Raw genomic sequence first — 24,276 nt, 5'->3', positions numbered from 1 at the left:
CCAGTTAACCCGGTCCTGTGCTTGCTGCTGCCAATTTATACCCGCAAACTTCTTAATCTCATTTGCCCACCTAACCTTCTGTCTCCCCCTAATCCGCTTCCCTTCTCTGGGAATCCAGTCAGTTACCCTTAATGACCAGCGGTTATCCTGTCTACGCGCTACATGCCCTGCCCATGTCCATTTCTTCTTCTTGATTTCAGCTATGATATCCTTAACCCCCGTTTGTTCCCTAATCCACTCTGCTCTCTTCTTGTCTCTTATGGTTACACCTACCATTTTTCTTTCCATTGCTCACTGGGTCATCCTCAATTTAAGCTCAACCCTCTTTGTAAGCCTCCAGGTTTCTGCTCTGTAGGTAAATACTGGCAAGATGCAGTTATTATATACCTTCTTCTTGAGGGTTAGTGGCAGATTGCCATTCATGATTAGAGAATGCTTGCTAAATGGGATCAACCCCATCTTTATTCTTCTAGTTACTTCACTCATGGTTCGGCTTCGCGGCTCCTACCTGTCCTAAGTAGGCATATTCCTTTACAACTTCCAGTGTCTCTCCACCTATCGCAAAGTGCTGTTTTCAGCAGAGACTGTAGCACATTACTTTAGTTTTGTGGACATTCATTTTCAGACTTAATTTTCTGCTTTCATGTTCAGTTCTGTAATCGTGAGCTGTAATTCATCTCCTAAGTTACTCATCGAGGCAATGTCATCAGCAAATCGCAGGTTGCTAAGATACTTTCCATTAACTCTTATTCCTAACTCTTCCCAAGCTAGGGTCCTGAAAACCTTCTGTAAACACGAGATGAATAGCGCTGGAGAGATTGTATCTCTCTGCCTTACACTCTTCTTTATTGCAATTCTGCCGCTTTCTTTACGGTGGCTGTGCATCCATTGTAGATTTCTTCCAGTATGTTTATGTAGCGTTCTTCAATGCCCTGATTCAGTAGTGCCTGCATTACTGCTGATGTCTCGACTGAGTCAAACACCTTCTCGTACTCTATGAAGGCTATGTATAGGTGTTGATTGTATGTGAAGGTGTTGTTTGATATGTTTATTGCAGACGATAACAACATTATGGTACATTCCACATTGCAGTTAAGTGCGGCGTATTTCGGTCGGTGCATCTTCTTTTCATGATGTAGCAGTAATTTATTTTGGGCAAAAAATATCAGTCATAATCTTGTTCCTTTTTCCCACTTCAAAATGCAAATTATTTAATAAAAGATCTTATCTCATACATTAATAAAAAGACCAGGGCAGTGAAGGGCCTTGACACTTTGATCATGCACTACCATATTGCAATTTTCAACTGCAACTCAAAGACCACTGCTTGGCATATTTAATGCATAATAAATTCTGTTGTTGCAACATTTGTCTGTGTAAACTTTTGGATGTGAAAACATGCTCAGACGATTGACAACAGCTGGTCCTTTAGTTTTTAAAAAGCACTCAAATGGTACTCCATGCCTACTGACTATAGCACAGTGTAATAGTATTTGTCAAAAATATGTGATCGATAGGTACGAAACAACAGTTGCGGCACTTTAAGCAAGTTATTTGCATTTAAATAAAAGCTGGGAGCACTTGATTACAGCACTATTGGGAGTCTGTCACCATGTACAGATCTATTGTTCTTGCATAGGTTTCTGTTCTTGCAGGCTCATGCACAGCAGAGCAGAAGGAACCTACATTGCTCTCCATTAAAAACATAATAAAAAAATTCGATTTACCTCTTGCAGCCATACATTTCAACTAGGAAGTATGTCTGAGTTAGTTGAGAAGTTAAAAGTACTTATGATCTTTAGATGCTATAACACCCCCTGAGGAGGCTTTGGCGGTGAAAAAGAAAATGCTTTCTTAACAGAAAAACCAAGGCAAGGCTCCTCTTGATTGTGATAAAAAAAAGGCTTTGCTAGTCTTTGGCAATAGAGCCCTTCGCTAACAACAAGAAAAGTCAACTGTTTTTCTAGGTCTTAAGCTCTTTGGCTGGCCTCCAAACAATGTTATACTAAGCTCTATTTTTACTGTTTATGTAGCTTCTTTCCTATCCTTTTGTAACAAACTGCTAATACCTGAACATTAAATGTCTAGAAATTCAAATACTTCTGAAGTCAAGATTGTCACAAATTATTCGGATTTTCTTTAGCGTGTCAGGATGGTGTCATAACATATTGAACTTCACTGTAATGAATAGAGTATTTTTGCTCTGATTTAACAGGTGCTGTTGCATTTGCACAGATTGTCAAACACATCACAAATTATCTAATAACAAGTGCCTCAACTTAGTAAACAGAAAACTTGTATAATTCAAATGTGGCGTTTTATTGTATCTCATGAAGAGGGTAACATCATTTAGTAAAAGCATTGCTGGTGATCTCCATAGTCGTAGAACTAATTGAATTTAAGTAATTAGTATTGAGGTTACACTTTGTTGCATGTACATGTAGTAGCTCCATATTTATCCTCTTCTTTATGCCTCTGCATTTCATTATAGACACTTGAACAAACCAGAAGTGTCTTATTATTGCCTGTCTTTGTCATATTTCGCTCTGACTTAGCATATTATTTGATGCTAGATGCCAAAAAAGAGAATAATATGTCACATCTCCCATTCACCACGAAGAGGTTTCTCTTTAAGCTATTGTTCAAGGCAGTGATGTTATTCAGCATTCTGCTGTAGAGCATATGAGCAATACTGTTTGTACAGGACGCTATACCATCGGTCGCATATACATGCTTTTTTGGTCTACACATGTAGCTTTAAAAATCATCAGTGTAAATGCGGCTGTCTTTATTCAAATATGAAATAGTGCATTAAAAGAAAGAAAGTCTGTATCTCTAATCTGACCCTAAGGTAAAGGGAAGTGGTACCGTACAGTCAGGGGTGGATCCAGCCAATCATTTTAGGGGGAGGGGGGTTGCTTAAAGTAGCACCGGAGAGAGCGGCATGGTCAATAATTTTTGTTTTTTTACTAGCATAAAAACTCTATCATAGTATAAATACTATTAATGTGTGCTTAAAGGAAACCCAGTCATTTGTCCTAGCTGGTGATAACAGGTGGAAGGCAAGCACTGAAAAGAGGAGGAGGGGATACTGACAGGCTTTGGGATGGGGGGTGATCGCCTCTAGCGCCCCCCTTCTGGATCCACCACTGCGTACAGTTCTGCACAAGATCACAGGATCGGTTCTGAACCTCAGGAGTCTCGTTATAATAGTTGTAATATGTATCAGTGCCCCAGTTCCATGCACTCAGGGAGATTATGAGGTCAAAATAATTAAGCATTAACTTGAAACAGTGCATCTCATAACCAGATTTTAGTATTGTGACATGAATTGATTGATATGTGGGGTTTAACGTCCCAAAACCACCATATGATTATGAGAGACGCCGTAGTGGAGGGCTCCGGAAATTTCGACCACCTGGGGTTCTTTAACGTGCACCCAAATCTGGGCACACGGGCCTACAACATTTCCGCCTCCATCGGAAATGCAGCCGCCGCAGCCGGGATTCGAACCCGCGACCTGCGGGTCAGCAGCCGAGTACCTTAGCCACTAGACCACCGCGGCGGGGCATTGTGACATGAAACCGTCGAACTTAATTTTATTAATTCTTCTCTAAGCCAGCATAGATGTATAGTGCTTGCGAAATTCTGCTCCCAGTTTTTTTCATGTGAATGTGTGGTTCATCACAGAATTTATGGCATTATTTAGCAGTGTGATTTTTCAAGGCTTTTCCTATTGCCATGACCTTTTTTTTTTCACATTTGTTCAAACCAGAAGACAAGTTCACCAGGGAACATTTACTGCATGGGAGGATGTTTGAAACAGTTGGTTATGTGTTCAAGTTGGCCCATACACACACCTTTCGCAAATCAACAAAATTTCTTCATCTTCATTAGACAAACTAATTCTATATAATTGTGCAGCAGTCATGCAGCTATACTGTCAAAGAAATAATGTTTCAGGACAGATAGAAATGTTTAATAAAAGTTACTAACAAGAAAATGTAAAGTTAAGTGTCTGTCATAATCATATGGTGGTTTAGGGATGTTAAAGCCCACATATCACCAAAAATGATAAAGTAACCTTGCCTGAAAAAGTTGCTTCTTATTTACTAGACACTTCAAGGATCAATATGAATTCTCTGCAATTAGAGACAAGTGCAAATCTAGAAAAAAGTGCATCATAAAACCAAATAAGGGAGCAGATAAACGTTAATGCCACTGAGCACTTCTACTAAATATCCTATCCAAGATTGCAGCAAAATAAGCTCCTGCAAACATATGTGCTAGTATTAACAACAGAATGCTCAGCTTGAGGTTTTTGATGCAGGAAAAATCAAGAAATTATGAAAACGACCACATGTTGGATGATGAAGCCAAGACAATGCTTTATTAGCAGTTTTAAAATGCTTATCTTGTGGTTCGTTTCAATAGTGTTCCTGACTTAGCTCATTCTGCACTTGGCTGGAGTGCAGATTCATTTTCACTACTATCACTTATCCTCCTTTGAGTTCCTTGGCAGCAAGTACACCTACCTGTAACAGACATGGCAAATTACCCTACCGCCTCCTTTATTTTCCTGTACAATTCAAGCAGCAGCCTATCTTTACCCTCCTAAATAAAGGTGGCGGTGAGTAAGCTGTGCATGCATGAACTTCAGTGCATGACTCGGGCTGCAATTCAAAGCATAAACTCTCATAAGAAACTGTAACAAGTGTCCACTTTGTTCGGACTGCAGATATTTAAGCAAAATTGGTTGAAACACAATATCAAAATAGGTATGAATTTTTACTGCAATGTATCGCACAGTTAAAATAGTGTGAAGAGAACACTCGCAGATAGAGCAGCCGAATTGGTGGCAAGGATTCCTTGGTTGTACGGATAGTCACATTCAATGGGCCTCTTGTGCAGCCCTGGCTATGCTATGAAAAAAGCACATGCTATTGCCTCCATTTCAACTTCAATCGCGAGTGGGCACTGTAAAATACAGAGCAAGCGCCCCCTCCCTTTTCGCAATTATTTTTCAACCTGTTCTCCACTACAGAATTCTCTAGCAGCAGTTCGTTGGAAGCAAACTTCTGAGAGTTCTTATATATGCGCAAGATTTTTTTAACACTTTTACAATTTGATGACTTGGGGCTGTATTCTGAGTAGTCGCAAATTGTCTGAACATTTGTAGAACATCTTTCCCGCCTTGTCATAACACCTGAAATTCCACACAAGGATTCTCCTTGTGTCTGTAAAACAGTGAATGTGTGTGTATTCAATACAGGATTTCATTAGAAACACAGGAGTGCATTTTTCTTAAAGGCACTTCTATATTGAATTAGTGTCCGAGACCAAGCAAGGGCCCTCTTCCAGATCATGTTTCAGCGCCGAGGGGGTGATTTCTTGGGATTTTACAGTAGCATGAAGTTGAAGGTAGTGCTTGGGCCAGTGTGCATCTCTCACTTTAAAGTACTAAGAACCTGGAAGCTTCTACCCTTATGCAAAGAGAAAAAACACAGCATATCAAATACGTTTCCACTGTTTCACGTTTTAGTTCACCATGGTGAAACTCGCATGTCCATCAAGCAAGTTGCGTAAATGAGGGCGATCTTCAGCCATGTGTAGCCTTTGAGCTTGTGAGGACACACTTCCCACGTTACCAGTCATGGTCAGCATGGCTATACAGTGAAACCTCGTTAAACCGTAGTGGGCTGGAGCTCTGAAAAAGTACGTACTAAACGGTAGTACTGCTCAACCGAAATAGCGTCAGGTCGCTCACTTACCTGTAAAAAAAAGAAACCTTCAGGAAGTGCGATGAAAGAACAAAAAACTTACAGTAATTTATTAATTTCGCGTGACAAAGTCTGTAGTCTTCATTTGACGACGCGGCGGCCTAGCAGCAACAACAGCGGCCTTAAACTCACTTATGCTGTAAGCCAGATTTTTCGCAAGCCCCCTCTTCTCGACAAATACCCGCATGATGCTGACGCAATGCGCAGCTTCGGCCACTGTCGGACCTGGATCACCCGGTTTATCGCTTTCCATGTCGTCCTCATCACTATCTTTTGGCGACACTTTGACAACCGAGGCAACAATGGCTTCGTCAGACATGTCCGGAAATGTCTGCACATCGCTGTCTGTGTCTCTGAAGTCGGGGAAGGAAATGCCTTCTGTAACGCCCTGCCGCTCCAGCACTTCAGCTAGCAGAGTTTTGCAAGCTTCGTCTACGATGTCCGAAGTCTGGTCGATGGTGTCACTGGTGTCATCTGCGTCGCCTGCACACACACTGAAGCCAGCAAGCTTGAAGCAATTTTGAACTGTCGTTGCTTCAACCTGCCGCCACGAGTATTCGAGCAGGTGAATCGTGCCAATCAGGTCGATGGAGAATAATTTGCCACATTCAATGGCGAGAAGAATTCTGCGCAGCAGATTCCTCTTGTAGAGCTGTTTTACAGCTCGAATGATGTTTTGGTCCAAGGGCTGGGCAATCGCTGTTGTGTTTCGTGGCAGAAACGCCAACTTTACAGCCGTCAGGTTGTCCAGGGCGACGTGCGCCGAAGCGTTGTCTAAAATAATACGAACTCTTCTGTCCTTAGCCACAAAACGACGATCGATGAGGTGCACATACTCCTCAGAGAGTTTTGCCATCATCCATGCTTTGGTGTTTCTGCGATAGATGACCCCTGATGGCAACCGGGCGCCTTTGAAACATCTAGGCTTCGCCTACTTTCCAATCACGAGGAGCGAAGTTTTGTCGGTTCCAGTCATGTGTACGCAAAACGCCACTGATATTCTGTCTTTTGCATGCTTGCCGCCGGTGCATGTCTTGCCTTTGAACGCGAGCGTTTTGTCTGGTAGCAGCTTAAAGAATAGCGCCGATTCATCCATATTAAAGATGTCATCAGGTGCGTAGTCTTCCAAGATGTTCTTCAGCTGACCATTTTGCCACTGCTCCGCGCCATCCACGTCAGCAGCAGCACCTTCTCCCGAAACAGTCCTCGTAGTAATGCCGTGCCTCGCCTTAAATCTAGCCAGCCAGCCATTGCTGCACACGAAGTTGTCAGGTTAAGCTGCGAGGCAAAAACCAGAGCCTTCTCCACGAGCAGGGGTTTGCTGATAGGCAGATTTTTTGACCGTGCAGCTTTTAGCCACTTCACCAGCGCCTCCTCTACATTGAAAACGCCGAACTGCGTAGCCGGCACCTTTTCGCAGTTGCAGCAGCTTTGCCGAGTAACTTGTCTCTGGAATTCCGAATTCCACACACCGTGCTTAACTGCAGGTCCTTTTCGCGTGCCAGCGCCGATTATTTCGTGCCACTTTCAATAGCACGAATTATGTCCAATTTCTCCTCTATTTTCATCACTCGATGCTTTTGTCCCAGCTTCGGCATGACGCAAGTACGAAGCAGCACAAGCACACATACACAACACGTGAAAAACAACGCGAGAGCTGTACGGCATGGACCAACCAGAGAACATCTATGCATGACGCCAAAGCAACAAAGAAAGCAAAGCAAGCGTACACCGTGTTTGGATGGATGGATGGATGTGGCTGTACCCTTTAGATCGGGTGACGGCTATCGCCACCTAGCCGTAATACTTAGTGAACTAACCACTGGATTTATCTTTTTTTTCTCTTTACGTAGTGAGGTTGAGGATTCGTACTTTGCAGTGAAGGGTTTAATTTTCACTCGTGCCTTGACTTTAGCGACCAATCAGATAACCTCCTTCTGGTTAAGCCTACCCGCTTAAAGTCCATTTTGCCCTCCCTGTCCCTAAACCCCAGTGCTTTGAAAAACTCTCCGCCATCATCCTGAACTATAGGGTGAAGCCCTTTACAAAACATTATCGAGTGTTCGGCAGTTTCTTCTTCCTCTCCACACGCACTGTACACTGTGTCTACCCCTTCTATTTGGCCCGAAATGTCTTGGTTCGCAATACTCCCGTCCTGGCCTCAAACAGTAGAGAACTACCCTGAGTATTATCATATATCCTTTCCTTGGCAATTTCCTGCTTAAACGTTCGACAGATCTCTAGTGCGGACTTCTTAATCATGCCAATTCTCCACATGTCAGTCTCCGTTTCCGTGACTTTCTTCTTAATCGATAGTTCTTTTTGGTTTGGCCACCTGCTGTTTTCTAAGTATTTACCGGTCAATTTCCTGGTTCGCTTCCTCCATTTTGTATCGACATTCTTGATGTACAAGTAGCTAAAAACCTTCCTAGCCCAACGCTCCTCCCCTATTTCTCTCAATCGCTTCTCAAATTTTATCTTGCTGCTAGCTTCCCTGCCCTCAAATGATGTCCATCCCATATCACCTTGTACTCCCTGATTTGATGTATTCCCGTGAGCTCCTAAAGCAAGCCTATCTATTCCACGTTGCTTAATTTCTAATCTTGCTTGAACTTGATCTCATGCACAAGACCGCATTGCCGAACGTCAGCCCAAGAACCATGACCCCTTTCCATATTCCTGTCACCACATTATACCTGTTGTCATTCCACAGTGCCCTATTTTTCATCACTGCTGCATTCCTGTTACCTTTAGTCGTCACGTATATTTCGTGTTCCCTTAGGTACTCGGTCCCATTGCTTATTCATATGCCCAGATATTTGTATTTATCTGTTATCTCTAGCGTGACCTCATGTATTCTAAGCTCACTACCTTCACTATCATTCAAAATCATGACTGTTGATTTTTCCTTACTGAATCTAAAGTCTAACCTATCTTCTCATTACCGCATATGCCCATCAATCTCTGCAAATCTTCCTTGTTGTCCGCCATTAGCACTATATCATCTGTGTACAATAATGCTGGTAGTGCCTGATCAATGAGTTTTCCTTGTTTGACTAAAGAGTGGTTGAAGCCAAGTCCACTTCCCTCTAATTTGGCCTCTAATCCTTGTAGGTACATCATGAATAACAAGGGTGTCAGTGGACCCCCCTGCTTAAGTCCCCGTTTCACCTCTGTTGGCTTAGATACCTGTTTTTCCCACTTTATAACTATATTGTTACTTTTATAGATTTCCTTTAAAAGATTAGTCCTCCATCTTCCACACCCAGTGTGTCTAGTATTCTCCTTAAGTCCTCTTGAACCACGCTATCGTACGCTCTCTTGATATCCAAAAATGTTAGCCACAAGTGCCTGAGTTCCTTTTCTGCTATTTCGATGCACTGTGTCAGTGAGAACCAATTGTCTTCCAACCTCCTATATTTCTGAAACCCATTCTGCAGTTCCCCCAGCACCCCCTTATCCTCTATCCATGCCTGCAGTCTTTCCTTTATAATCAGCATCGCCAGCCTGTAGACCACTGATATCACTGGTATAGGACAGTAGTTGTTTATGTCATCTTTGTCCCGCTTTCCTTTATAGATTATGCTCATCCTGCTAAGTTTCCATCCATCGGGAACTTCACCATCGATTATTGTTTTGCTCACTGCCTCTCTCAGTCTGTTTAGACTTCGAACCCAATGTCTCTATCAGCATAATTGGAATGCCATCTGGGCCTGTTGATGTACTACTTGAAACCCTCTTCTCAGCCCTTTCCCACTCTCGTTGTGAAAATGGAGCCATTGTGCCACTTGATCCATCCCTGTCTATTGTGGCGCATAATGAAATTTTTCTGTCACCCTTGTTCTTATATATTCAATAGCTTCGTCACCGTCTAGCCTAGCACCTTGAGCTGTAGTTATAAACCTCTGCTCTGGGTTTGTTTCATTTCTTAGGGAGTTTAAATGGTTCCATAATTTTGTAGCTGCCGTTCTGTCCTTTTTATGTACTTCTGCCAGCCACTGAGCACCCTTTCTTCTAATCTTTTCATTGATCAGAAGGGATGCTTCCCTTCTGGAGCTTAGAAAGATTTCCCATTTTTTTTCAACATCATCTGTTGGTTCACCCCGTTGCTTAGCATGTCTGTGTTCCCTAGAGGCTTCCTGACGTTTTGCTATGGCTCTCTTAACTTCTCATCCCAGCAACTCTTGGGCTTGTCTTCTTTTACGGGGTGACTTTTCACGCGGCTTAGCAAGCTTTAGCCCAAACAGTCTAATTAGATTTGTGTATGTCCACACAGTTTTATTATCTTCAGTGATTACTTTTTCAATTTGTTTGATAGCAATTTATATTTGCCTTTCTGAATGAAAATTTTTATGTAGTTGCTCATCTTGTCTCCTTCCCACTTTCGCTGCTCTTTCAAAACTTAGCTTGAAACGTTTGTTATAACTACCCAGACTTCTGGAGCCACCTTCATCTATGTGCATTCCCTTGAGCTTATCATACATCGTATGTGACATCAGTGCGTAATCTATCGTTGACTGCAGCCTTCCTACCTCCCATGTTATTTGCCCTTCACACTTTTCGGTAATGTTGCAAATGATCAAATCATGCCTTTTACACATATCCATGATCATTTTGCCTGTTAAGTCAGTATACCCATCTATATCTTCTATGTGCGCATTCATATCTCCCTGAATAATTATCTCGCACTCTCCTCCTAATTCCTCAATGTCCTTTGATATACACTTCACCGGATGGATGGATGGATGGATGGATGGATGGATGGATGGATGGATGGATGGATGTGGCTGTACCCTTTAGATCAGACGGCGGTTAACGCCACCTCGCCGTAATACTCAGTAAACTAACCATTAGATTTATCTTTTTTTTCCTTTAAATAGTGACGTTGAGGATTCGTACTTTGCAGTGAAGAGTTAAATTTTCACTTGTGGCTTGACTTTAGCCACGAATCAGATAACCTCCTTCTAGTATAAGTCTGTCGGCTTAAAGTCTATTTTGCCCTCCCTGTCCCTAAACCCCAGTGCTTTGAAAAACTCTGCGCCATGATCCTGAACTATAGGGTAAAGCACTTTACAGAGCCCTTTTTATCAAGTGTTCGGCAGTTTCTTCTTTCTCTCCACACGCACTGCATACGGTGTCTACCCCTTCGTATTTGGCCCGATATGTCTTGGTTTGCAATACTCCCGTCCTGGCCTCAAACAGTAGAGAACTACCCCGAGTATTATCATAGATTCTTTCCTTGGCAATTTCATGCTTAAAAGTTCGATAGATCTCTAGTGCGGACTTCTTAATCATGTCAATTCTCCACATGTCACTCTCCATTTCCTTCACTTTCTTCTTAACTGATAGTTCTTTTTGGTTTGGCCACCTGCTGTGGCCACCGCGTGTTTGTGCAAAGCGCCATCGCGTGGACAACACCAGAAGCCTATCCGGCCGAGGGCTTCTTGTCGCAGAATCTTTCATGGGCCTCACAAGAATCTTTCATGGGCCTCACATATCGAGTCTACCTGTGCCAAAGCATCACGTTCACTGGGCTACCTACGCCGCAACTTGAGAAATTCCCCTACTAATATTCGAAAACTAGCCTTTCTTACCTTTATTCTGCCAATATTAGAATTCGCCTCAGCAATTTGGTCTCCTCATCAAAACTACTTGATTATTATGGTAGAAAGGATTCAAAATAGAGGTGCCCGCTTCATATCACGAAACTACGACATCACGTCAAACATAACGCAAATTAAATCAGACCTTCAGCTGCCGTCATTGGATAGCCGTCGCAGTATTGCTCTTCTCTGTCTGTTCCAGAAATATATTACCTCTAATAAACGAACGCGGCTTCAGCTTCAAGCACCTCACTCTTTTTCACGCAGATTGCATAATCAGTTCAGCTTCATGCGCATATACGGGTCAACTAATGCATTCAATTCATCACCACTGCCTCGGGCCGTTCGTCTTTGGAATGACCTCCCTGATTGCATAGCCTCCATATCTAATCCCGATACATTTCGCCGTCAGCTACTCGCTCTGTTCACCATGTGACCCTGTTTTTGTATTCTGAGTGCATTGCGTAACGGTGCTTTATATTCCCCTTGTCTTTTATTTTAAAATGTATCCCTCTGTCACCATGTTCATATCAACAAGTGCTGTATTCCCTCAAACTTACCCCGCCCTGTATAGCCTAAAATGTGATCTCGTTTATATATATGTATAGTTTTTCGTTGTTTTTGCACTGATCCTGCCTGTAACCGTTACCTGTCTGTACCATTCCGATTCCTCCCCCCCTTACCCAATGCCCTGTTCTGGGGCCTGTAAGGTTTTTTTTGAGTAAAGAATAAAGAATAAAGAAAAATCCAAGAGATGGCGCTCACCAACACAGCCGCCATGATTATCAACACAAACAAGCGAGGCGTGTTTCGATCTCTGGGGCTTGCTATTCTGTCGGGATGCCCAGTGGGGGACGACATGTCGCGGCGAGTGCGCAACGAAAATTGGAAAAATTTCTTCTTAACCAATACATATGTGATAAGCTGGTACGGCTTATGCGTATACAAAATGCATGATGTTCAATGGCCGCCGAGTCGGGGATCTGACTTCACTACTTTTAAAACGAAACTACTGTTTACGCGAGTACGGTTTAACGAGGTTTCACTGTACACTGTTGTCCTTTATGAAAGGGAAAACGTGAACACATGGACTGCGCTCAGTGGCGACTGGCTACTGTACCATCAACCTACAGCTGAAGAAAATGTGCCTGATTCCGTTTTTATCAGCACCTATCCAACGGACATAATTCATTTTTTTGTTTGGCAATAGATGCCTTCAAAAGGCGATGTGGTTTGTTTAGCGGTTGTTTCAATTCGATTAGTAAATAATGGTAAGAGAGTACAGGCACAAAAATTGGACATGTTTTTCCTTTTGTTGCAATGAGTGGCTAATGACCCAGTTATCTTGACTGCAAACCTTTTTTAATGGAGCGCACAACAATTTAACTGTTTAAAGACATTTTCATAGTGCTCTGCTCGGGCATATGAACGTTGCCTCACAAGATACCACAATGCTGCAGACTTGTGAGACTGCATATTTTTTCTTGTTTGAGAAAAGCAGTGCACGGGCTCGTTTAAATGTACATGTAATGTGTGTCTGTTGCAATAAATTGTCCTCTGTGTCACGCTTCCTATCCTCCATCCAACTAGGATTATACGCATTGAGATGTGATACACTTAACAATACAACTACACTGATTTGCATTTCTCACTGGGCCAGGTGAATGAGCTAGTCAGCTACTCTACATCATTCTTATTAGTTTTTATCTTTGGGTGTTGAAAGGACACTAAAGAGCGAAATAATTTTCGCATACTATTGAAGTATGATTTCACATCACCACTCTTACTACGACACGATGCTTGGCAAGTGCGAAACCGCGCAAAGAAAATGTCTCATCAAACACCATGACATCATTATTTTTGATGGCACTTACTGGGTTCTGTATAGCTTATAATCGATAAAAATGAAGGACATTGTCATCTGTGGGTGTCATACACCTAGCATATGAAGTTTCAGAAAATATCACCGAGCCAATCGCAAAATTGTGAATAATACATTTAAAAACTCTTCACGTCACGCATGGACATTTCGGCACAACTTTCAATAGTGAAACTTCAACCTTATATTTCTCCACTAATAATGAACTTGGGATAGTGAAACATATGGCATTGGCATCAGAGTACTCAGTGTGCAGTTTGTCGATCTAAACAAGGTCACTGTTTCTCTTCAGTATTCTTGTAATGCGTTTGTAAATTACACGCAAGAAGCTTGTGAATCAAGTGCAAAGCTACGCAGCAAACTGGTGTTGGGAGTACAGAGTTTGTACAATGTGATTTCACCCATGTCGCATTGCTGCAGCAGTGAAGGGAACCAAACTGCTCGAGACTACAGCAGCAGAGGCCTATAAATCCCTCCAGAGTTTCCTTCCACAGTTTCAACCACATGGGTTCAATAGTGGCAAAACATGACATTTATTCCACTTGTTCTTTACAACTTTATCATAAACAGAGACTAACACATGGATTTTTCTTGGTTTCAACGTTTTTTTTTTAATCTTTCAGTGGATAAGTTGTCTTGAGGTAACACTGATATTATTGAAAATACAATCATTTTGAGGAATAGATTCAATATCTCTGCTACTAGCCTCCTTTCTGACATGCATTCATGACAATTGCATTCATTGGCAATCGTAAGAAGTTTCACCCTAGTAGTAAATTTACCATGCACCACCCTTTCTGCAAAATTAACTTCCTAGATATGACGGTATCTATTGAAACATTTTTTAATGTGAAGTATGAAAAAAATACAAATTCTTTGCCCACACCATAAATATATAGCAGGCAATGTCAATCAGAAAAGAAAAATGAACAGGCCAGAGCCAAGTAAAATTTTGAGGAGGAAGGATGTGCAAGAGAAGCGGACTCTACGCCCAGTCGAACCGGACAAAAAAAAAGAAAAAAAAAGATCTTGGTTTGGTTTACAATGTTGTTCTTGCTGCTGACATGTTTGGTCCAATTTTATCTTCAGTGGTGAATTCTTGTGATGTGCATCTTAATGGGGCTGTCGTGGAGTTCTTTCTTTTACAGAGAAATCAAAGGTTACGCTCTACATAATGCAAACGAATAGCCAACTATAATACATAGACTACACAAGCCATCATCTATGACACGGCAAAGAAGAAATATTTATCAGGCAGGCAAAGCCTTTAAGAAGCGTCTGTAGCGACAACGATCATTATGCTCACCAATTAAGCAAGCCAAAGGAGACATTTGGCGAAATGACCTGAACAACACTCTATACAAAATCCAAACTGAAGCTTGAAAATGAGGAAATCACCACAAGCTGAACATGCCCCATAGCACAGCTTAACCAGCCGCTAGCCTTTGCAATCAAATACCGAAATGCATTTCCAAACTTAAATAATATCTTTTGCAAGTATTGCCCAACATTAACTAGCAACGAGCCACTTCGGAAAATGTTCCTCGACATGTTAGTGCATGCAAAAGTAAACCCGCATTTTTTTTGGTACACATAATACATAGTTGTCATTTAAGATTTAAGACCTGCAAACACCTTCAAGATTATGTTAGAATTAAAAGCACTAAAAGTGATTTATGCATAGTATAAAATCTAGTTTTACCTGCACTAGTTCAAACATTATTCACACGATTATATATACATATTTTCACAAACAGGAGAACATTTTTACATGGTGTAGTAGCACAACTTCGACAGGGACATAGAGTACAAGAAAACACGACACTCGCTTGTCTTGTCCTCTGTGTCCCCGTCGAAGTTGCGCAACTACGCCACATGTTAAAATGATATTTCACCAACTAGTCCAGCTCTCAACCCTACTGAAGAAACAGGACAACCTGTTAACGGTTCATTAAATAGACATCAAGCAAGCATGGCAAATGACTGGAAGCAATGGTGCAGCAATTTATAGCGGCAGGACATATCTTCAACAATCTTAAACCTTAAATCCAGTAACCAGCTTTTCGAAAAATAAAAATTGCCACACCTCATTCACAAGTTTAATACATTCCAGCCAACAAGGATAAATGTTTCAAAGGGGGCACTTGAACCAATTTGACATGGCACATACACAACGAAAACCTATAAAAAAATAACTTCAAGGAATTTTTAAGGCTAATTATCCCCATTGTCAGGTGGTGCTTCCTCGAGGCAAAGATAATTCAGCAAAATGTCTTCTCCTTTTGTACCCATCCATGCAAAACACTTGCTCCTTCCTGCCCCTCATTTTTTTTTCTGTTTCATGGGCTTTTGATTGATTGCCCCATTTACCCTGGCGCAACCCATTACGGGGGATTGGCTTTCAACTCGCCCAATTCAGCATGCCGACTTCTTGTTTTCACATCCCCGTTTTCGCATGTGGCGTTCCCTTCTTTGTTTAGGTTGGAGGAGAGGGTATGAAGAATATACAAAATGCACTAAGGTAGGCAAGGGATGAATTTTGGCCTTGTTCGTATAACATATATGAAATGTTTTGTGGTCATTTGCTGATTGTTAGAACCAGTGTATCCCACATTCGCTTCATCTTGATAAATCTGCCCTACACAATTTAGATAGGTCGGCAGTTGCAGCCTTGAAGAAGTCTGCATGTTGAGACGATGGCCATAGTGACAACCCGTGTTCACAAATGTTTCATCTCTTTAAGCTTGTCTTCCCCACAACTTCTCTGTGTTTTTTGGTTTCATAACATGACACTTCTGATTTTTAAAAAATAATAAAATTGGTACTGCCTTGTATAATTCGTGTTAATAATAGCTCATTTTTGTCTGTATTTTGGTAGAATTTCAATGCACCCATTGCCTTGGTTTCTTAAGAGCAATCATATGACTGAGTTAGTGAAACAACGATTGCTCTTCTTCGTTTATTTTCGGCCATCTTTTGTTTATCTCCTGCCATCTTGCATCTACAGACTAGTACGTACTATACTAAGACTAATTGTGAAAGAAACAAAAAGAATGATGTTCTTACACTGTAGCACTGAAATTAGGATATTTAGTAATAGCGTCTTTTTATTTTATTACCAGCATGTCAAGTGCCGGAGGCATGAGTGCTGGCTAACCAATGAAGAGTTCATTCCTGGGCAAAGGTGAAAAACATCCCCCCCTTCCTGCCGACGCTAATCTGCAATCTTTTTTCAGTGGTTCATTAATTCAAATAGCGTAACAATTCGAAAAGTGGGCCGAATGTGACGTATCACCCTAATTTGTTATGCAGCACTGAGCAGCTCACTGGTCCGTCACTCAGAGTCAGTGCAGCCGATTTTACCTGGTTGAAACGCTCCCGCTGTATATCGGGCACAGCAGAAGAGCGACACATCATCCTAAAACTAGCAACGTGTTTAAATTACATACACAATAAATGTACATCATGATTACAAGTATCGCAACAAGAGAAATACGCAACACGTACGGCGGAAGTACTGTAAACTATGAAAGTCTTACTTTTATTGTCAAGATCTGTATTAGCATTTACAATAACCTCTTCAGGCTGCTGTACAAACCGAGCAACTTCCGCAGCGAGAATGTTTTCGAATTGTGGTACATTAACACAGAGCGGTATTACCACCACTGCCACGAAATTAATGGTGCAAAAGCGCGTTCACCAGGAGATTCGTTAGAGGTTGACAGCTTACCCGTCCTTGACACGAGGTGCTCTATGAACCTGTGAAGATTTGTGTTCATCACTGTCGTCACTAAAGAGTAGATTTATCGCGAGGAAGAGTGGTTGCCGCAAATAAACACGTAGCTTGAACTTCGCGCTGGTTCAATGACAAACTCGGAAGCCCCCATTACACTTTTTCTCACAGGAAACGAGCCAGCGCAAGCCTAAGTTCTTGCAAGCAAAATTCAAAGCAGCCACCACCTCAGACACAGCAGCAATGACCGGCGATTTGTGGTTAATATGTTTTTGTTTTTAATCTGTCATTTTAAATGTTTGACAAAAACAATCTCTTCACATGCTTGAATACTATAGTCATCATCATCAGTAAGCCCACGAAAATTGAATGCGGAACTTTAAGGCACACAAAAATGTCATTTTTATTGTGATTATTAATAATAATATTATAACTTGCAGAGAAATTGCAAGGCTGCTCTGAAAATGGAGCAGAGCCACAGTCACACGCATTCTCAGCACTGCCCTAGAACACTCGTATGCAAGGCCTTAGAACAAGAAAAAATTATGACTTAGAGGAAATGAACAAAACAGTAGCTACATTGATTCCTAAAACGCAACTGCAATTAGGTTAAAGCACTAGGGCAAAAAGTAAGCAAACTTTCCCAAATCACAAAAAAAAAAATCTACAAAAGCTACCCACTGAATATCTAAAGTTGAATTAACTCAGCTAACAGGGCTGATTAAGAAAAAGAAAATTGCCAACATGGGGATTCATAGCACCAAAAAATTAGATGAAGAGTTCAAAGAAAGGACAGAGCATGACAACAGGAAACTAATTACGAATGAACACTCCAACAGATAGAGTAAGGTAATCAGCAGTCTCAACATCTGTAGTAAGGTGGCAGAAAACTTTTACTACAACTCATGAATAAGCCACCTAACAGAGAAAGAAGCCAAAGTTCAACAAAACACTTAAACTCCGTGAGTGAATATAAACAAAGTTAGAAAGAAACATAAAATCAGAAGCCTAACCAGGAACGAATCTGCTTGAATACCCTACCCTGAGAGAATGGAATAGAGTGCTACAAAACATCACCAACGAAAAATCATGCAGCGAAATTGTTGACCCAATCAAAGATGGAGATCTCGTGTTTAAAAGCTTGTGACACTTTCTGCACAATGCCTTACGTACCGGCGAATCAATTGTACAACCTAACTGTAATAATGTCACTACAAAACAAATACAGAAAAAAAGAGATGAAAGATTTGAAGAATTTTACACAGAGCAACAGATGTCCCACTGTGGATCATAGTCATGCGCTGTCAAACTGAAAAATCTGCGAAACGGAACAGATTCATCTACTTAGCTTGCTGAGACTAATAAAAAGGCATTCGACTCGGTAGAGATACCAGCAGTCTTGGAGTACCTAGTGCATAATGCATGCATGAATACCCTAGCCAACATCTACAGAGAGTCCACAGCAGACAGACAGACAATGAACTTTATTAAGGTCTTGAGGGGCAACTAGAAAAGTCCCTTTATGGGGGAAGAGCTGTCGCAGAGCAGAAAAATTTTATTCGTGAAGTGGATCTGGCAAGGAGACGAAATCTGAGCTATATTTACAGCATGTTTAGCAGAACTATTTGAGCCACCATGTTGATAAGAAACACGAATAAACATTTACAAAGAATGTCTTGGTACTTACGCTTTGCAAATGACGTTTTGCTTTTCAGCAGTGGTGCCGTTGAACTACAATGAACTGAGGGTCTAAACTGAGGAAGTGTTCAAGTAGGGCTACACATAAATAAGTGAAAAACAAGGATCTAATGTTAAGAGGCCAAACAAGAGAGCGAGAGTTCGCAACGGCACACTAGAATCCTTACAATATATATGTATTTAAGTCAGATATTCACAGGACACACTACTCACGAAAAGGAAATTCACCAAACAACATGGATGGGCTAAAGCTTTAATGGCAGACATTCCCAAATCATAAAAGGCAATTTAGAACTGTCCCTAAAGCAGAAAGTGGTCAACTATTGTATGCTGCGAGTACTAACATATGGTTCAGAAACTTAAATGATAGTAAAAAAAGAAAAAAAAATCCAGAACAGACCAAGAACTATGCAAAATAGAAACAGAAAATGGTTAGCATAACATAGAGATATTAAAAAAGCAGAGCTCGATAGAGAAGAAACAGGGCTAGATGACATTCTTGCTGACATTAAGAAAAAAAAAGGTGTACCTGGACAGGTCCACCTTTTGAGGGAGATACAAGTGACCAGTTAGAGAGATTGTGTGGCTACGAAAAGGTGGGAAAAATAGCTGAGAAAGGCAGAAGGCTAGATGGGATTTGCACGCATAAGATCGATTAAGCTTGCACGGGGTTGGGAAAATTGTAGGTAGCTGGGGAAGCCTTTGTATAGAATTGGACATAAAAAAAGGCCGATGTACAAGAAGAGCATGTGTTATCGAGCTGTTGCACATCGCAGGTTGGTTTCAATACCAACAGGTTATTCAACTCACATCGCAGTGCTACTGCTTACATATTGTATTTGTACTACCAACTGCTTTTCGACATGTTTCTAGCAACGTTGAAACATATCTTGAACGTTTATCAGAACCATGTACAGCCATGTCCCCGACTCTGTATAGTGAATCTGCAGCCAGGCTTAATTCGTGGTACCTTGCGACAGTTGTGGGCTCCGACGCAGTGTGCTCAGGAGCATGCGTGACCTAATAGACATGCAGGGCGCCTTTGCACAAGTGTGACCATGTTGAAAGGTGTGCCTGTTTAGCCGTAGATGCATGGTTCTTCTGGGCGCTTCCAGCATGTGAATTCCGAGAGATGACGACTTTCGACTGATAACACATGCCTGACTAGGCACTTGTTATTGCGCCTGGTCAAGTATGATACGGTTGGCATTGCAAAACTTCTTTAGCACCAACCACTCCAGTTCCAAACTAAAGCACATTGCATAAAGGAGGTAAATAAATAAGTGCGCCCGCCACCACCATTTGGATTTTAAAATTTTACATATTCGCTAATATGGCCAAATGAAGGCATGACTTCCCCGAAAGGCCATGTTCTTGTAGAAGTGCGTGCTCTTTTTGGGGAAGTCGCACCTTCATTTGGTCATGTTACGAAAGTATGTGAAATCATGATTTGTGGCAGCAGGTGTGCTTTCTTTACCTGCTTCATTCACTTTGCTTCAGTTTGAACCTGGAGCGGCTGGCACTGAAGAAGTTTCGCGATGCCAAGCGTTCAGCAGCCCACATCACTGAGGCAACTGGAACCTGAAGATGAGGCATGCCCGCTGTTTCATACCGAAGAAGCCTGCTCGCGCGACCTGGGAAAGCTTCACTGGGCTGGGAAATGTTCACATTGCAGAAAGTGTGCGCTATGTACTTAACAAAGGCCCAAAATTTAGCCATGAACCTCTGGTGCTGGCTCACTAATTACTGGCATTGCACAGACGAGTTGCAGCGAAAGTCGAAGTCGTAGCTAGGGACTATTGCGTACAAGACAATGTCAAAGCTCTAGCAAAAACAGGGGAAAACCCTCTTCGTCAGGAGGATACGTTGGTGGGTGTTGTCATTCTTTAAGTGCAACAATTTGTGCCCTTTTCAAGTGGATAAAAGTAGTGGCTCCATAGTAATGGATGTAGATTTGTGTAACTTCAAGGCAAGACAAGCAGTCTACATGAACTTCGTCAAGTTAAAAGTCATCAAAACAAGAGTTTTGAAAAGCAAGGCAGTGGCTCTGAGTAAAGACTTGGAACTTGCATGACTAGCAGTCTATTGCATTCTGCAGCTAGCAAAAAAACACCCTTTCTGTGTTTTTTACGACCAAGATGCATAATTCATTCAGGACAGTTGTGAGTGATTGAGGTATCTGGCGAAACATGACTAGTCAGTTTTTAATGAAGCGGCTAGACTTGGTTGTCGTGAGAGACCCATTTTAAACTGGGAATTTTCCATGTGTCATCCACTTTCTTCAAAGAATCCTTCGATGGGTACTTGTTTTTGGTTCATGTTGAGGACCTATTTTATTCTGTCCTGCACGGTGAATTGTTTTTCTACATAAAAAGTTGCACAGACGAGAGTGGTGTGGTTGCCTTCAAGAATGCCGCGGGCATGGCAGTATAAGCTTTCATGGCCCTTCTCAAGTTTTATGATAAGGTAGCTTGTATGTTGCTCCTGTGTTATGCAATTTCTTATGTTTGACCGTAACTGCTTTTATTACGTTCCACCAACATTTTAATTAGTGGGAGGTTTTGGAAGTTCTTATGTATGATGATAGTTTTTTATTATTTTAAAGCAACTAACCACCGTTACATATTAGCGCAGTATTAACAATGTTCTAGCAGGCTTTCACAGACTGAAAGAGTATTGGTGTTTACACATGAGTTGAAGGCTTGTGGCTTTTTGCAGTTTTTGGCTTAGCGCATTATTCTGCAGAGTCGTCACGGCTGTTGGCTTTTTTGTCTAGGTGTGCTGAAAAATTGCTTACATACGAGTTGACGCATTCCAAAACTGTGAAAAGGGCCATAGCTGAACAATGCCCAGAGTATGCATGTGCAGGGTCGTGCTCAAACGTTATGCAGAAGACTTTTCTAAACCAAATGGACAGGTTGTCTGTGGTTGGTTTCCTTCACATGCTCCTTAACGCTGTAGCTGAGTTGCTCCACTAGACTATCAAGAGAATACACCACGGTACTGGGGTAGAGCAAGAGCGCAGAACAGCGAGACCTGAGGTTGTACTGTGTATGCACCGAGCTGCACACAACCTAAAAATGGTCGCAAACAGAGATGGCATGCCGATTCTTTTTTCTGCGCCACGAAAATCATCTTGGCTTTCTCATGTATACTATTTGATGGAAGCAACAAAGGTGGGTACGGTAAGAGGCACGCCAATCATACACAAAATGTGTCAACGTGGTCGTTTATGAATTTCCACTATCCTACGGCAAAAGAGGAACGTTGGTCGGGCAAGAATATGCGTGAATGAGCATGCACAGAAACATGTGCCTTCGTTAAAAGATAAAGATAGTGCACATTTGCTGACGCATTGCGATTCTCATAAGTTTGAGTCATACCTGGATAAGGTTTGGATTATTAGCAGAAGCAGGGACACTACTACTCGAGAATGCATGGATGCATTCTGTATAAAATCACGAGGTTCATTAGGCATCAGTGATACTTCGTCTTTCTGGTAGGTATAGAACAAGTTCACAGATTGTGATTAGTTAGTGTGCTTTCAATGTGAACCTAGCTTACTTTACACATGTGTGCCTATAATTTTTTATGCAGGATATGATGAATAAAGTGTCGAAACTTTGAGCTCCCCCAGACCCCTTTTCTCATTACTTTGTCATTAAAAACAGCCACATCTTTGTGTCTTCTGCAATAACATTTACCGATTAGAATAGCAAAAAGTATTTCTAGCCTGACGTTTGTGTCTTAAAACTACGTAGGGACGAATTTGACATAGAAGAGGTACACCATGTCTGGGTGATGCAGACCAGGGAGACATGTGGCTATGACAAGTTACCGATATGCAATGACAAGGGGAATAATTGCAGTGATTCTGTGAGCATTCCAAGCTAGAAAAACGCTAGGAGTGACCAGTGCCTTCTGTCACATAAGCCATGAAATAACAAAAGCAACCACCATAACTTCTGCCACCATCTGGAACGTAAGAGGACTGCCAAAGGCTGCATTCATGGTTCTTCTAAACAAGCTTGCGGCATGCAGCTCCATAAAGGTAAAGCGACAGCACATAAATGCTTCAATGTGGTAGTGTCAGAGCACATACTCAAATCTGTTGTAACAAAAATATAAAAAAAATCACTGCTTTTTTACATAGCCGTTTTAAAAAACTTTAGATCGGTCTGAAGAAGTTATTCTACAGATATTTGCCAGTGAATGGAAATTCTTTGTTAGATTAGAAACTTCGTAAGATGGTTTTGCTTGATAGTTTTTTTAGTATTTATTAGTAAAAATTACACATTGGGGAGCCATGAAAATTTTGTAAACGAGGGGTGGGTGCTGGAGACGATGTTTTGACAAGTGGACTTGTCTTTTACAAGGCTCAACGCAGCAGTACTGCTTCCCGAGCGTTTTAAACATTGCTGATGTTAAGTGTCTTTGATTGAATTTTCGGAAACAACCAAGGAATATATTATGCAAGGTAGAGACTTCGCGTGGTACGTGCCACGCTGATGCCGGTCACTTTTTTTCGCGTACGTTATGACTGATTTTTTACCTTGTATATTACTTTTGTTGTTCTGCACTAATATACAGTATTGTCCCTGAAAATGATGCAGACCGCTTTAGGGAATCAATCGACCAATTTTTAAAAAACTGACCCCCCAACTCGAATCGATCGGCTATACTTCAAATCGCGAGTGAACGAATAGTGTTTCACATCCAAGTTCACAGTTTGTTTGAATGCAATACCCGAATTCCCGCGATCGCCTTCACAATTTTAACTGCCTCCCTGACACGCTGATTCTGCACGAAGCGGTCGCGAACAAGTTTGTATATACAATACTTAACTCTGTTTGCAGGTACATGCTTGGATATAGCACTTACCCGTAATGAAGTTACACCTGAAGACGCAAATATCACCGGTTCTTCAAGTTGTTTTTGTTAATCTGTGCCAGCCAAACATGCCGGTGCTTTTTGGAAAATTGCAATGTGCGTTCTCAATTTTAGGTAATAACTTTTGGCAAAGAAAACACCCTGACGCTCTGCTCGCTCTTTGTGGACTGTTATATCAACTTGCCTCACCAGCAGCTGATAATTTCTCCAACTTGCATCATTAGGTAAAACTGAACGGGCGCATGCACGAGGAATCAACACGGCAGTGGTCGGCCACGGAGTCAGTAGGTACCCAGGCATGTCGGTGGCGCATTTCAGAAGTGACGAATGGGCGCTGCGTGATGCACGTGCACACTATGTATTGTAACACAGGGCAGGACTACACAGACACTAGAGAAGGGACAAATCGCTCCTGTGCCCGCATAGTCGTGGGCTGTGTTAAAATATGTTAAAGTACTGTCACCAACTTGTCCAGCTTTCAGTCCTTCTGTGCACATGTGCTTATTTGCGGACGTCTCATTATTACAGACCTAGCTACCCGGTATGATGCACCGTTTCTACATAATTTTGATAGTATAGCTTTGCATATGTAGTAAATTGTTTTTCTTGCATACTCGTCTACTGACGCAACCAGCAGCCAAGAAGATAGAGACCTCAGAGCGCACAGAAAGGGTTTGAGCATTCGCACATGCG

General features: G+C 41.7%; 2 protein-coding genes across 3 annotated transcripts in view; one reads left to right on the top strand and one right to left on the bottom strand.

The window, feature by feature from the left end:
* The window catches only part of LOC142804286 (uncharacterized), a 41,751-nt gene extending 24,629 nt beyond the window's left edge, over nt 1-17,122 (bottom strand). The window contains exon 1 of the mRNA XM_075891044.1: nt 16,993-17,122. The gene's annotated coding sequence lies outside the window, so the exon portion shown is untranslated. The remainder of the gene's footprint in view (nt 1-16,992) is intronic.
* The window catches only part of LOC142804287 (uncharacterized), a 32,143-nt gene that overhangs the window by 4,746 nt on the left and 3,121 nt on the right, over nt 1-24,276 (top strand). For both annotated transcript variants that reach the window (XM_075891046.1, XM_075891045.1), the window contains exon 2: nt 16,385-16,446. In XM_075891046.1, the coding sequence (XP_075747161.1) occupies nt 16,385-16,446 (62 nt within the window). The remainder of the gene's footprint in view (nt 1-16,384; nt 16,447-24,276) is intronic.

The sequence above is a fragment of the Rhipicephalus microplus genome, chromosome 3 (genome assembly GCF_043290135.1).
Source record: "Rhipicephalus microplus isolate Deutch F79 chromosome 3, USDA_Rmic, whole genome shotgun sequence".
Lineage (NCBI taxonomy): Eukaryota > Metazoa > Arthropoda > Arachnida > Ixodida > Ixodidae > Rhipicephalus > Rhipicephalus microplus.
Note: the sequence above shows the minus strand (reverse complement) of the source record. Positions and strands in the feature narration are given on the sequence as shown.